The sequence below is a fragment of the Pleurodeles waltl genome, chromosome 2_1, assembly GCF_031143425.1.
Source record: "Pleurodeles waltl isolate 20211129_DDA chromosome 2_1, aPleWal1.hap1.20221129, whole genome shotgun sequence".
Taxonomy (NCBI): domain Eukaryota; kingdom Metazoa; phylum Chordata; class Amphibia; order Caudata; family Salamandridae; genus Pleurodeles; species Pleurodeles waltl.
This window is the reverse complement of record NC_090438.1, coordinates 47,727,660-47,742,787: the sequence shown is the minus strand read 5'-3', so window position 1 is coordinate 47,742,787 and position 15,128 is coordinate 47,727,660. Positions and strand designations below refer to the sequence as shown.

Genomic DNA, 15,128 nt, shown 5'->3' with positions numbered 1-15,128 from the left:
TCATCCTACTGAGAAGGAACCTTCCTGGCAACTGACACAAAGAATCCACATTGCATTCCACTTCCAGAATGAAATCCACTTCAGCATTCCTGACGGACCATACCAGTATGTAATGCTTCTCATTTTCTTAAAAGAACATGCAACTTACAGTTGTCATCAGAATATACAGAGAATATTGTATTCATGCTCACAAATTTGTGAACAGAAATGGTGATATTATAAATAACGTGTTCAGGCACCTTAACCAGCTAGCATGTACACAGACTGATAAGGCTCATAATAGTCCAACCATGTAGACGTTTTAAATATTTGTTGGTCTCTAGAGATGTTTGCCTTCAAACCTGTGACCTCTCTTTTCCATTCTTCCTGAGTGAGACAGTCACGTACCCTCCCAACTTTCTTCTGATTTCATACCTGTTCATCACTTAGTGAACATGTATAACAATACCATAAGAGGTTGTGAAAACTTGTGAAGAACACTTGTCGACTCTAGATCCCCTCAACATGCATATCCAGTCTCTGACTTTGTAATCACCATCTACAACTCCACGCTTCAATACTTCATTCCTTCTCTAAATACCCTTAAGACAACAAAGCTCTCTGCTTGCAGCCTCTTGTCATTTCAAATTGAGACTTACTAGTCACAAAATGAGGAGTGGTGCAATAAAATCTAAGCAACCTTTTCACAGCATTCTTCCTTTCAGCTCCACTACTCAAAGCCAGTTGCAGCCCCTCTGTGAGGGTTATGTTCCACCTTTCAACTAGTCCACTACTTTGGGGATAATATACTGATGAGTGGATGTGCTTAATCCCATTATTCGTGAAGAACGTTTTCATGACACAGGACACAAACTGTACTCCATTGTCAGTTACAGTGGTCTCAAGTATGCCTTCACTGTTGCACATTTCAAATAGAAAGTCAGTCAAAATTTCTGCTGTGACGTGATCAGGGAATTTGACCTCAGACCACCATGAAAAATACTGTGAAACCATCATGGCATACTTAGGATACTTTTGCAACACAAAAACGGGCCCAGCAGCATTTATAGCAGTCTGTTTCGAAGGGGGATCAGACTCATTAGAAACTGCAGTGGGATGCTTCACCATCTTCTCAGATTTGTCACTCTCACATGTCATGCAATCCCCTGATGCTCCCTTCCACATCTTGGACAAGCCACTAATAGTCTGCTCTAATGCGTAGTTGACTAGCGCTTATACTTGAAATATGCTCTCTCTATTTCAGTGGCACCACCAACAATTTACTGTTAAACATCACTTCACCCACAGCATACAGTTCCACACTGACATTGCTAAATAACTCTGTCACATCAGAATCTCTGCCCCTTAATGGCCAACCTCCCAAAAGATAATTCCTCACTTCTTGCAGCACCACATCATCCCTCATGGCAACTTCCCCTTCCTCATGAGAAATTATGCTGTGCATAATAACATTCACACTGCCCACTACAATCTCCTCATCAGTTTCCTTCCTATTACCATCGCTCGCTGACAACAGAGATAAACAGTTGACCAGCACATTTTTCTTGGAACATACTCCATTTTATAGCTGTGCTCCAATATTCTCAGGACCCAGCGTGTAATCCTAGCCGGCATTCTTTCAGTTCCATTAGTAGAAAAACATCCTCTAAAAGATGATGATGATGAGTACTAATGATAAATTCCATACACCACTTAAATCTTGTGAAATGGTTTGCACCCCATCAACATGTTAACACTTCTCTTTCAAATATTTAATAGTTTTTTCAGCATCTCTTAGAGGAATGGACGCATAGGTAATGGTAACTTTTCTACCATCTCGACACTGCACTTGCAGTAAGACTTCTCTGGGACCCACACAGCTTGGGTCAGTGTTAATGATAATATTGTCCTTGATATCAAAAGGTTTGCAGGTGCTAATGCAATGTTTCTCTTCAAATTGCTAAACTCCCTCTCATATTCTTCACTCCAGACAAATTTTTCATTTCCTCTAAGATGTTTTTGCATGCTTTTAGTCTTGTCAGCAAACATAGGAATAAAGTGTGAATAGTATTCAGCTAGGCCCAATATGGGTAGTAGCTGGTACTTGTACCCTGGTGAGGGATGTATGCTCTGTAGCTGTGACTAATTTCATCTTAAGAGAAATGCTGTCTCCTTATCTATTAAGTGTCCCAAATATTCCTCACCACTCATCCTAATCGAGCAATTTTCCCTCTGAATAATTCAACCATACCTGTCCAAAATCACCAGAACTGACCTCAGTGCCTTGTCACGTTTGTCCATATTTATAGCAATAATCAGGATATTGTCATAAAAATATGTGACGTGGGGCACCTCTTTAAGAAAAAATAATGGTGCATGGCCCGCTGGAAAACAGAAGGTACTGAAACTAACCCAAATAACATCTGCTTGTACCTGTATGCAACCTCTGGTGTAACAAAAAATGCTGATGGCCTTGAACTCTAATTAAGTGCTATCTCATGATACACGGACCGCAAGTGCCGGACGTAAAAAACCTTATTCCCCTTGATAGTAGTCAGCATCTCACCTATATTGAAAAAGGGATGTCTGTTAACCCAAATGGCCAGTTCAGATTGCGCAAATCCACACACAGATATACCCCCATTAATCTTCTTAGCTGTGACAACGAGGGCCAACCATACGAATGGCTTTATCTCCTCAATGATCCAGTCACACAATCTCCACAGTTTCTAGCGCCAGGGCTCCCTTATTATGAGGGGAACACCTCAGGATTTGTGTACTCTTACAACAGCTCCCTTTTGCATTCTAATCTTATGTATGAACTCTTAAGCAGACCTAATCTGTCATTAAACACCGCAGGAAACTCTTCCTTCGAAGATATACCCCTGAGGACATTTACCTCAAACTGAGCTCCCAAAGCTTGATCTGGGTGGTTTGGATCCAATCATATGGAAAGATCTCTTTTCTTGGGCTGACATAAAAGCCAAGACTCATCCTTGACAAAATGGCTTTAGAGGGAACAGTTGCTCTTTGAAATTTCAGATATGTTTAAACAAATCCTAACAGATCAATATGTTTGTTCCTATCTGCCACTAGTTTGATATGGAGTGGATTGAGAATTGGTTGGGAAATTTGCTAAGTTGTTCTTCGCCTATTGGTGTGTACCTGGCACCAGAATCTGCTATGATTCCTTTAGTTACTTCATCAATCTTAACTGTGCAACACGGTTTATCGCTTTCCGCATCCACCACTTGACTCGCATGCAAAATTACTTCTTGACTTGCCCATTCCATTTTCTGTTTCTCTAAAGCATTAACAGAAATATTCTGCCTTCTATTATCACCCTCTCTACCACAGCATACTCTGGAAAAATTTCCTTTTAATTTACATTTCCTGCAGATTTGACCACAGGTCCTTTCGGTGACTCTCCTCCCAGGTACACTGTAAGGCTTCGGTTTCCGCTTGTTGTCACTGTAAAGACTATGGGTCACAAAAGTTGGTATTAGAAACAAGAGTTTATTAAAATATCATCCTACTGGAAGGGAGCCTTCATGACAGCTGATGCAAAGAATCCACCTCACATTCCTCTTCAATAATGGAATCCACTCCAACATTTCTGCCTAAACATGCCAGCGTGTAACAGCTGTCTTCTGCCACATACACTTTATCCTCTTTCTCTCTCTAAACCTAATTTCAGCCCACAAAATCCTAAAATATCTGTTTACTCACTGTGATTTGCACCAGGCAAGATGTCTTTTGCAACACCCTCTCTACCATCTCCAAGTTCTCTTCCTTCTCAGATCTGTTGCCACTTTTCTTTTGTGAGTTTTTCTGCACATGCAAGCGAAATGCCCTGTAAGTCTACACTTTCTATAGTCTTTATTTATGGCAGAACTGCTTTTGGGCTTGTAACATAATTAAATTCCCATCTTTGGCACCAATTGAGCCTTTGCCTGACAGTACCACGGGTTCTTGGTTTGCCTGATTTGCTAAGTCCCTTTTGTAGTGCATTCACTTCAGCTCCAGTTCTCTCTACAGTTGCTACCTCAATGTCTTCCCTACTGAGCCTATTTTCCATTTCTCTCACACGGTGTACTGATTATTTGGTGACCTTTGCTATGTCAGCAGCATCTTTCACAGTCTTTATTTAGTTTTTCTGCTATTATACTGTGCAGTGAGTTAGTCACGTATTAGTTCATCAGACAATAATGCCAGACTGTCATTTTGCAGATAGATCTTGCAGCCTCACAACAAACTCATCCTATATTCTCTAAATATTTGTGCCTTGTGTATAAAATTGAAAGCATGTCATTGCAATGTTTTTGCAAATCTCGTTTCTGTTCTCATTTTCTCCTTTGTAAACATCAGCCTTTTTCGCTTCCTTGTAAACATCAACCTACAGTTGAACATTACTCTCCAACGCAAAAGGTACATATTTTTAAATATATGCTGGATGTCTTTTCCTAGTGCACTAAGTAAGACACTCCCTTGTGGGTCTAAAATCTTACCCATCTAAGGCGTCTAGCTTGTTCTCAAGACATTCATCCCACTCTGATGTGGGCCAGAAAACACAATGGAGGGGTATTACGGCACTGCTATCTATGACTGACAGACTGGTGGAACGGATAAAGGATGACTCCAATTCTTTCCGAGAACCCTTCAGTATCATAAAGGAATTCTCCCAACCCTAGTGTCTGCACTAAAACGGTTTTACCCTTCATTGATCTCTGTAATATTCTGCCAGGTTTTTCCAGAATAAGATTAGGAACATCTACATTTAATATGACCCCAACATGTTCTAATTCTCTGCCCTACATGAGCCTTCCTTCCACTTCCAGCAAGGGAACCTCTCTTCCCTCTTTCCTGATCTTAAGCTTGACTCTACTATCAGACTTGAGCAATTGGTCAAAGCTTTCTGTCCTGACAATCTCTGCCCCCATTTACATCTTTTTTTGCTCTGCCGTCCAGTCACAGGCAGAGCATTCACCAACATCTTTAACACCTCCTTAAAAACTTAAGAAGTGCTTCCTCAAGTTAAGAGTCCTTTTTCTGAGGAAGCCTTCAGCTGACAAGAAAATCCATTCTAGCTTTTGCGCTATCTTACTTCATGCCTACCCTACTAATGTCCTTAAGGTGTAGATCAACAGCCAGCTACCAGACAACTGGGAAGACATAATCTATTTGAATCCTTGCACTGCTGCTTGAGAGCAGCACTTAGCATAGAGGCGGGCATACGCTCTGCCACAGATTATTTGCTGGATCATTGAGCTTCTGCTGCCCTGAGCCTCCTTGACCTATTTGCAACATGTGAAATGGTATCTCATACCATCCTTTGTAAACACGTCCACAATAAATGACTACTCAAATGCCCTCAAGTGAATCACATCCTTTCTATCTGATATGACCCAAATGGTCTTTCTTAAACCCTTTGTATCATAACCAATTAGGATAAACTGGGGGTGGGAGGTTACTCAGGCGTCCTTCGGGGATCCCACCTCAGCACCACTCGTTTTAATGTCTACACTACTCCACTTGCAAACATTGTCAGGTGATATGGTTTTGAGATTGTCTCCTATACTGCTGATACTCAAATCATTATTTCCATGTCTGACAACATCTCAGCCATGGGTCCGAATTTTAATTCTTCCATGCTTCATTTAGTAGAAAGGATGAACAACCACTGTCTGAAGGTCAACAGTAACAAAACTGAGGTTTCGCTACTTTGCAACAACACTTCCTTTTGGCCTGAGGGCTGGTGGCCTGGGGAACTCCGTGACCTCTCACTCTATACCACTTATGCTAAAAAAAAAAAAACTTGCTATTGTTCTGGGCACCAATCTGTCCATGACTAGCCAAAACACCACTGTAACCATTTCCTTTTCATCATCTTTAAGACGCTTCACAAAACTCTCTCATGGTTGCCCATTGACCTTAGAAAAATGGTGATTCAGGTGTTAATCTCCAGCTATCTTGGTTATGGCGCTACGATGCATCAGCATTCCTGCCTACCTCACTAAAAGATTCCATATTATCCAAATCACTGCAGCCCGACTAGTATTTAAATTGCCAGTGTACACTCCAAGCACGCCTCTGCTCTGATACCTATGTTGGATACCTATCCCGAAACGGTTATGTCATTCCCACAGAGCCTTGATTTATAGTAAAAAGAAAGTACTCACTCTTCACCAACCTTCTGGTCCTATCTTCACCTTCACCCAGATGCCAGCCACTATCCTCCTCCCCCTATATTCACCAGTATAGCAGGTCGATCTGTATCCTTTCTGGCCTCAACCAACTGTATAAACTCCCTCCTCCCCTGTGGATGACCAGCTCTCTCCCGCTCCTCAAGAACAACATTAAAACATACCTATTTTATTCTGCTGTCTGGCCTCCAAACTGTCCCTTTCTGTATTTTGCCCTAGGATATCTTGCTGGGTGAGAATATATGCTACAAAACCACCTAATATAATACAACAATTCGTCCTTATGCACACTTCTATTTATGCAGAACTCTGTAAGCTTTCTTTGTGCCAGGGCAGTGAATAACGGTGAGGATGTCTATTCAAGCATTCTGAAAACACTGTGCTGTTAGTCCACCTTGTGCATACCAAGGAGATCCTAAGTGGCAATTGAAAAGTTTTCCTTTGCCTTGAAAGCACTCGCCAGTCCTTTTATGTATTTCCACTTCACCTGGGGTCTTTTGCACAGTCTCTATAGATCACTGCACTCGTCAGTTCTCCTTTTATTGTTCACTCCACCTGGACTCTTTTGCTCAGTCTCTGTAGATCACAGCACACGGCAGCCTTCCCTTTATTTTTCACTCTGCCTTGTGTCCTTTGCTCAGTCTCTATAGATCACCACCCTCGTCGGTCCTCCCTTTATTTTTCACTCTCCACAACAGTGAAACACTTACAACTTTAATGTACAATGAGGATTACATGCCTTAAAGTGCTGTCTGTAAGGAACGATATGTGGCGCCTCTGGTGGTCAGTGGGGCAGGTGGGTGCTGGAGTCTGCAGAGTGGCACCCCATAATTTTAAAAATGAGGGTAAAAGGGCAGTGACACAGATAGCCAGCATATCATTGCTGTCCTAATAAATAAAGTGTGGGAGGGGAGCCAGAGAACATGTCATTTAACATCAGCTTAATGAAATAGTACCTGAACTTGTAGCTTTTAATTAACCCTCCTGATTGCCTCCATATCTTGTCTAGAATGGAACCCACTTCCTGTGGGCAATTTTGACTCTGTTAATTATAAATGCTGTAAATTTTTTGTAAATGTCTTCATATTTCAACTCTAAAATAACTTTAAAAATATTTCCAAAAATGAGATATCAATAAAACATTTTAAATAATTATGGAAAACTACAAATACAGGTAATGCACTTCTAAATCATATTCTATTAATAGAGATAAACGCATATCTCCCATTGAAACCATATGTTCTAATATCTCTTTAAAAAGTAGTAGTTTGCTAATACCATCATTTTCTGGTCTCTTTTCAGGCTACGATTGGAATAGATTTTCTGTCGAAAACAATGTACCTGGAAGATCGTACGGTGAGTGAACAATGCGCATCGTGTCTGCTGTGGAAGCTGCTAGGGTGTGAGAGTCAGGCATCATTGCCTGGCTTTTTGGTTTAAAGGAAAATATGAAAAAAATAGTCATTCTAGGCAGACAGTCCTACTTCTAAAGAAAGTGTCTGTTGGTAAATTCTAATTTTTCTTTTTTTTTCAAAGTACATCTTTCTTCTTCACCTTTATCTCTTTTCGCGTTTAGAGTGCATGTCTGTTTCTAGATAGCAGGTAACAGAAGTTAGTATTGCCCATCACTAGAGTGCTCAAACTGGTGTTAACTCTAGCAATACTGTGTGTGTGCTCCATGCCTCTTATAGAGCCGCAGTGTCTGTATGTCTAAAGTAGTGATATCTTAATCAAACAGTGCACTTATGCATTGTGCATGTTCTTATCCCCATCAGCTCTGACCTTTTTTGGATGGATGGGTGGGAAGGGGAGTCGACTTAATGCCAGGGGAGACCATTGATGAAATTACCTTTGAGAATCTGGGCTCACTCAATAACTATATTATATGTCTTTACTTTTACAGTGTCAGTTCATCCACCTACTTGGAGCTTAACTTTTTCATAGAATGTTAGTTCCAACTTTCTCCTGTGCACTAGATCTTTTACTTTTCAAGTGGGGTAAAAGGGAAATTTTTCAGTGTTGAAAACTGCATATTTGTGATAAAAAGGTTCTCTTATATAAAGTAGCTTGTTATACCATACCGATAGTAGCAGGTTGAAATAGACTTGTAATGTTTTATTTTAATATAGTTCTGAAAATAAAGTTGCCTGTTGGAATCAAAGTAGTTTGATTTTCACATTGATCATGGGTGACAATCACTATTCGTCATTCTGTTAATGGAACAAACGATTGGCTGTTCTCCAAATAATTCTTTGTTACCATGCTCAATTTTTCGTTGCTTGAAGTCTAGTCACTCTCTTTATGGCTGGAGACTGACCTATTCCACAACGCCATTTTTGAAGAACGTTCTTTTAGCTGAGATGTGAGATTAGTTGAAACTTGAACCGTGCTGAAATCTGGGCATTGACATTTCAAGGCCTAATTGAACCCTGTACTTAGGTGGCATGCAGGGAACAGAGCATTGTCCTAGATGTAGAGGTCAATTCCATGATCACCTATCTATAGGGTTTACATTTTTCTATGATTTTTAACATACAAGTGTAAATGTTTAAATGGAAAGCCAATGTGGCTTCAGCATATCTGCTCTTGTATGCTTCAGTTTCCCTCGTCCCCCTTTCTTTGCATACTCTACTTACACAGCAGTGACCTCTTAAGTGTGTTGTTGCTCGTCTTTAAAGTCAGTTTTAGTATCAGATGGACAGCAGGTACATCCATTATGTTCGGCATGCCGTTAAATATTTCAGGGGATAGTTCTCTGTTTCATTAGTCTGATAGACCCTATCTTCAGTTAAACAGAGCATCTCCCTCCATTCTCTAGACCCCATCCCCACCCATTCTAGTTGCAGATTCCTTACCTTGAATCTGGAAACTTTTGTTGAGCAGTACCCCACGTGCTGGTAAACAACGTTGTACTGTTCTGTATGGTCTCGTCTGCATTGTCCATGTTGGAAATGAGGTGCATGGTGCCTGTGTAGGCGCCACCCCAGTACACTGACGTCCGTTCTTTTCTTTCCACACCAGTCACCGCAGATCAGGGAAGTTCTCCCCCCCCCCCAGTTCTTATTTTGATTGACCCTTTTTTTGACTTTTTGTAGATATTTTTTCAAGCCTTTGTATCCTGGTATGTTAGAATGTCTGCCAGAAAGGCCAGTTTAAAAAAGATGTGGTGCCTGTTACCGACATATGTCGGTGACAAACCCACATTTGGTGTGCCTCTGGTGTTTGGAACACCCTCTGGATCGCCTTCATGCCCTCTCACTCAGGAGGGGCCCCTACTGGTCTTTTACAGGCGATTTAACACCCCCACCCTCCCTGCTCCCCATGCCCCGTTTACCCCCTTTTAATGAAGCACTTACAAATGTCCTTCTTGGGGCCTTGTCCAAGCTCTGCACATGGGCTCCTGTGAATAGTAAAATGTCCCGCCGCCATTGCCCTGCTCCAGGGGTTCTCAGTTTCCTCATCCTCCAGCCCCCACCACGGAAAACCTTGTAGCCAGGCCTACATGTCCTGAGTTAATCCTGGTGCGTCCCCTTCCACTCCACCTGACAGGGAATCCAAGAGGCTGTACCCATTTTGGGTTTTCTCTTCCAACAGTCTAGCATTGCAGTCAGTGAATACTGCGTGCCTTTTGGTCCGATATACCCACGCGATCTGAGATTCAGCTGCGCAGTGCTGCCAGTGGTCTTTGCAGAGGCCTAAGCCATACTGTCACAGGCGGTTGCATGTGGCAGAGATGAAGGAATTTCACCATCCAATGTGCACTAGACACGACCTACTCCCTAGGTTGAGCAATTTTTTTTTTTTCTTTTTCTGTGGCATTGAGACGCCATCAACTGCTGAGAACCACTGGCTTTTCAGGGTATGTCCAGGCTTTTCTCATGGACATGCCCTTTGATGTTACTTGTCACTTCAGAGATAAGGGAGACTCAGCGCTGAAGCACTTCAAGAAATGTAGGGCTATGACTGGATCCGTGTTCCTTTCCATGACCCCATGTCGGCCCCAGCCTGCCTTTCGTGGCCACGGAAGGGGCTTCCAACTATGTCTTTACTTGCCCAGCCACCTTGACCAACAGGCTTCCCGACCTTTTTGTGGCCGAGGATGCGATTCCTGCAGACCACATGGGGATTCCAGCCAGAGGTCAAGCCAGTCCCCGCGGCGGCTGCAGCCTTCAAGCCCCTTTAGGTTGCCCTTTAAACACAGTTGACACCCTGTAGGAAGCAGGATATGTCACCACTGGCGATCAGTAACATAGGACTGATTGTGTAAAAGGGCTACTCCATCCCTTTTCTGGACAGACACCCCCCACGCCCCCCACCTATGTCACTTACTTACGAAAAGCTGACGGAAGACCATCTCTCTTTGCTTCGGCAGTAAGTGTCAGCTCTCTTGGCCAAGGAAGCCATAGAGTGGGTGCTGGCATCAGAAATAGGGTGTGGTTGCTATTCCTGCTACTTACTGGTGCCCAAAAAGGACAAAGGCCTTGTTTCAACACCTGGTAGACACTCTTAATGCCAGAGCAGACAAACTCAGCCGTCAATGCCTAGTTGATAACAAATAGCATCTCTATCTGGAGGTAGCACAAGGCCTGTTTTGAGAGAAGGGAGAGCGTTGGTTAGATCTGTTCGCCCCGACAGAGAACGCTCAGTGGAAGCAGTTTTGCTTGCTGGTGTTTCCAAGGCAGCTTTTGCTCTGAGACGCTTTTCGTCTTTAGTGGAGCTCCGGTGTAGGAAAGTACCATCTTGCCTGGCATGTTACCCCCATTTTTACTGTACGTATGTTTGTTTTTGCCTATGTGTCACTGGGATCCTGCTAGTCAGGACCCTAGTGCTCCTAAAGTATGCCCTGTATGTGTTGCCTGTGTGGTGCCTAACTATATCACTGAGGCTCTGCTAACCAGAACCTCGGTGTTTATGCTCTCTCTGCTTTTAAAATTGTCACTGCAGGCTAGTGACTCATTTTACCAATTCTCATTGGCACACTGGAACACCCTTATAATTTCCTTGTATATGGTACCTAGGTACCCGGGGCATTGGGGTTCCAGGAGATCCCTATGGGCTGCAGCATTTCTTTTGCCACCCATAGGGAGCTCAGACAATTCTTACACAGGACTGCCACTGCAGCCTGAGTGAAATAACGTCCACGTTATTTCACAGCCATTTTACACTGCACATAAGTAACTTATAAGTCACCTGTATGTCTAACCCTCACTTGGTGAAGGTTAGGTGTAAAGTTACTTAGTGTGTGGGCACCCTGGCACGAGCCAAGGTGCCCCCACATTGTTCATGGCCAATTCCCCGGACTTTGTGAGTGCGGGGACACCATTACACGCGTGCACTACACATAGGTCAATACCTATATGTATCGTCACAATGGTAACTCCGAACATGGCCATGTAACATGTCTAGGATCATGGAATTGTCACCCCAATATCATTTTGGTATTGGGGGGGACAATTCCATGCATCCCCGGGTCTCCAGCATAGAGTCCGGGTACTGCCAAACTAACTTTCCGGGGTCTCCACTGCAGCTACTGCTGCTGCCAACCCCTCAGACAGGTTTCTGCCACCCTGTGACCTGGGCAGCCTGGTCCCAGGAAGGCAGGACAAAGGATTTCCTCTGAGAGAGGGTGTTACACCCTCTCCCTTTGGAAATAGGTGTGAAGGGCCTGGGAAGAGTAGCCTCTCTTGGCCTCAGAAATGCTTTGAAGGGCACAGATGGTGCCCTCTCTGCATAAGCCAGTCTACACCGGTTCAGGGATCCCCCAGCCTGCTCTGGTGCAAAACTGGACAAAGGAAAGGGGAGTGACCACTCCCCTGACCAGCACCTCACAGGGGAGGTGCCCAGAGCTCCTGCAGTGTGTCCCAGACCTCTGCCATCTTGGATGCAGAGGTGTGAGGGCACAATGGACAGCTCTGAGCGGCCAGTGCCAGCAGGTGGCGTCAGAGACCCCTCCTTATAGGTGCTTACCTTTCTCAGTAGCCAATCCTCCTCTGTGGGCTATTTAGGGTCTCTCCTGTGAGTTTCTCACCAGGTAACGAATGCAAGAGCTCACCAGAGTTCCTCTGCACTTCCCTCTTCGACTGCTGACTGCTCCAGGACGCCTGCATAACTGTAACAAAGTAGCAAGAAGACTACCAGCAACATTGCAGTGCCTCATCCTGCCGGCTTTCTCGACTGTTGGCTGGTGGTGCATGCTCTGAGGGCTGTCTGCCTTCACCCTGCACTGGACGCCAAGAAGAAATCTCCTGCGTGTCAAGGGAATCTTCCACCTGCCAACGCAGGCACCAAACTTCTGTATCACCGGTTCTCTGGGTCCCCTCTCATCCTGACGAGCATGGTCCCTGGAACACAGGAGCTGGGTCCAAGTGTCTTCGACAGTCCAGTGGCCCTTCTGTCCAAATTTGGTGGAGGGAAGTCCTTGCCTCCCCACGCCAGACAGCAATCCTGTGTACTGTGTGAACTGCAGCTGCTCGGGCTTATGTGCACTCTTGCAAGACTTCCTTTGTGCACAGCCTAGCTCAGGTCCCCAGCACTCCGTCCTGCATTGCCCAACTCGCTGAGTTGGACTCCGACGTCGTGGGACCCCCCTTTGTGACTCTGAGTCGACTGCTGTCCTCAGATCTAAGTGCCTGTTCAGGTACTTCTGCAGGTGCTGCCTGCTTCTGCGTGGGTTCTCTGTGTTGCTGACCGCCCCCTCTGTCTCCTCCTCCAAGGGGTGACCTCCTGATCCTTCCTGGGCCCTAGCAGCACCCAAAATCCTCAACCGCGACTCTTGCAGGTAGCAAGGCTTGTTTGCAGTCTTTCTGCGTGGAAACAACTCTCCATCCTCCAGCACGCTGTGGGACATCTTCTGACCAAAGGAGAAGTTCCTGGCACCTTCCGTTGTTGCAGAATCTTCGGCTTCTTCCGACCGGAGGCAGCCCTTTTGCACCTTCATCTGGGGTTTAGTGGGCTCCTGCCCCCCCCTCCCCCCCCCCCCCCGGACACTTGTGTGACTCTTGGACTTGGTCCCCTTCCTTTACAGGTCCTCAGGTCCAGGAATCCGTCTTCAGTGCTTTGCAGTCAGTTGTTGTCCTTGCAGAATCCCCTATCTCGACTTTACTGTCTTTCTGGGGTAGTAGGGTAACTTTTCTCCTACTTTTCAGGGTCTTGGGGTTGGGTATTTTGGACACCCCTAGTGTTTTCTTACACTCCCAGCGACCCGCTAAACACTACACTAGGCCTGGGGTCCATTTGTGGTTCGCATTCCACTTTTGGAGTATATGGTTTGTGTTGCCCCTAGGCCTATTTCTCCCTATTGCATTCTATTGTGATTCTACATTGTTTGCACTACTTTTCGAACTGTTACTTACCTGATTTTAGTTTGTGTGCATATAATTTGTGTATATTACTTACCTCCTAAGGGAGTATATCCTCCAGATATACTTTTGGCATATTGTCACTAAAATAAAGTACCTTTATTTTTTAGTAACTCTGGGTATTGTTTTCTTATGATACAGTGCTACATGATATAAGTGGTATAGTAGGAGCTTTGCATGTCTCCTAGTTCAGCCTAAGCTGCTCTGCTATAGCTACCTTTATCAGCCTAAGCTGCTAGAACACCTCTATTCTACTAATAAGGGATAACTGGACCTGACACAAGGTGTAAGTACCACAAGGTACCCACTATTAAGCCAGGCCAGCCTCCTACACCCAGCCTCCTGTACACCTTTCTGCCAGTACCACTTCTACCTAGAGTTTTCAAGAAGATCAGGAATGACCAGGCCCAAGTCATCCTTGTGTCTCCAGGTTTGCCGCAGAATGTTTGGTACCCAGAACTCTTGAGCATAAGCATTGGTTTTCTGAGCAGCCTGCCTATTTGGGTGGATCGCCTGTTGCAGCAACAGGGCAGGGTGCTGCACCCGAGCAAGTGAATGCTCTGCCTTCATGCATAGAGATTGAGCATCAACAGTTGGCAGCTTTTGACTTTACACCCAAAGTCTGCAATATTATTCTGGCTGGCAGGCGTCCATCAACCAAGACGGTATATACCTGCTGTTAAGATAAGTTTGTGACATGGTGTAAGAGAACAACATTGGTCCCTTATCTGCACCTCTTTCACAGGTTCTGTTTATTTTCTTTGGCACAGCAGGGCTCTACTTTGGGCACCATCAAAGGTTACCTCCCAACCATCTATGTATTTTTGCGATTGTCAGACCAGCCATCTCTGGGTAAGTCCCCTATTGTAAATATGTTTTTGAAAGGACTTCAACACATTTCCACTGATGCCCTTTGTTATGCCTCAGTGGAACCTCAACCCGGTTCTGACATTACTAATGTGCGCTCCCTTTGAGCTGCTACACAATTTGCCACTCAGACTCCTCACCATCAAGAGTGGATTCCTTGTAGCAGTAACATCCCCAGGGAGAGTCAGTGAGTTGCAGGAACTGTCTGCTAAACTTCCCTATGTCTTGTTCTATCCAGACAAGCTGGTCCTTCGAACTCGAGCGGCCTTTTTTCTGAAGGTGGTAACACCATTCCATGTAGGCCAGTCCATCAATCTGCTTATCTTTTACGCCCACAACATCTTAGCAAAGATAAGGAAAGACTCCATCGCCTTGACTAAAAAAGAGCGTTGTCATTCTACCGTGATCGTACCAAAGAGTTCCGTGTAGACTGTCACTCTTCATAGGATATGTCCGGGTCAAGAAAGGGAAGGCTGTACAGAAACATACCATCTCACGATAGGTAGTACTCTGCATTAAAATTTGCTGCACATTGGCCAAGAAGCAGCCCCAAGAGGGCTTGCATACTCATTACACTAGAGCCAAGGCTGCAACCACTGCATTAGTTTGCAGAGTCCCTGTCCTGAGCATCTGTAAGGCAGCAACGTGGGCGTCTTTGCACATGTTCACAAAACACTACTACATAGACAGTCAGGTCCATCACAATGGGCACTTTGCCCAT

At 44.5% G+C, this 15,128-nt stretch overlaps 1 protein-coding gene across 5 annotated transcripts in view; it reads left to right on the top strand.

The window, feature by feature from the left end:
• The window catches only part of RAB41 (RAB41, member RAS oncogene family), a 269,432-nt gene that overhangs the window by 80,893 nt on the left and 173,411 nt on the right, over positions 1-15,128 (top strand). For all 5 annotated transcript variants that reach the window (XR_011199044.1, XM_069209780.1, XM_069209752.1 and 2 more), the window contains exon 3: positions 7,485-7,538. Coding sequence is in view for 4 of the 5 variants with exons in the window: in XM_069209780.1 (XP_069065881.1) it covers positions 7,485-7,538 (54 nt within the window). In the remaining variant the exon portion in view is untranslated. The remainder of the gene's footprint in view (positions 1-7,484; positions 7,539-15,128) is intronic.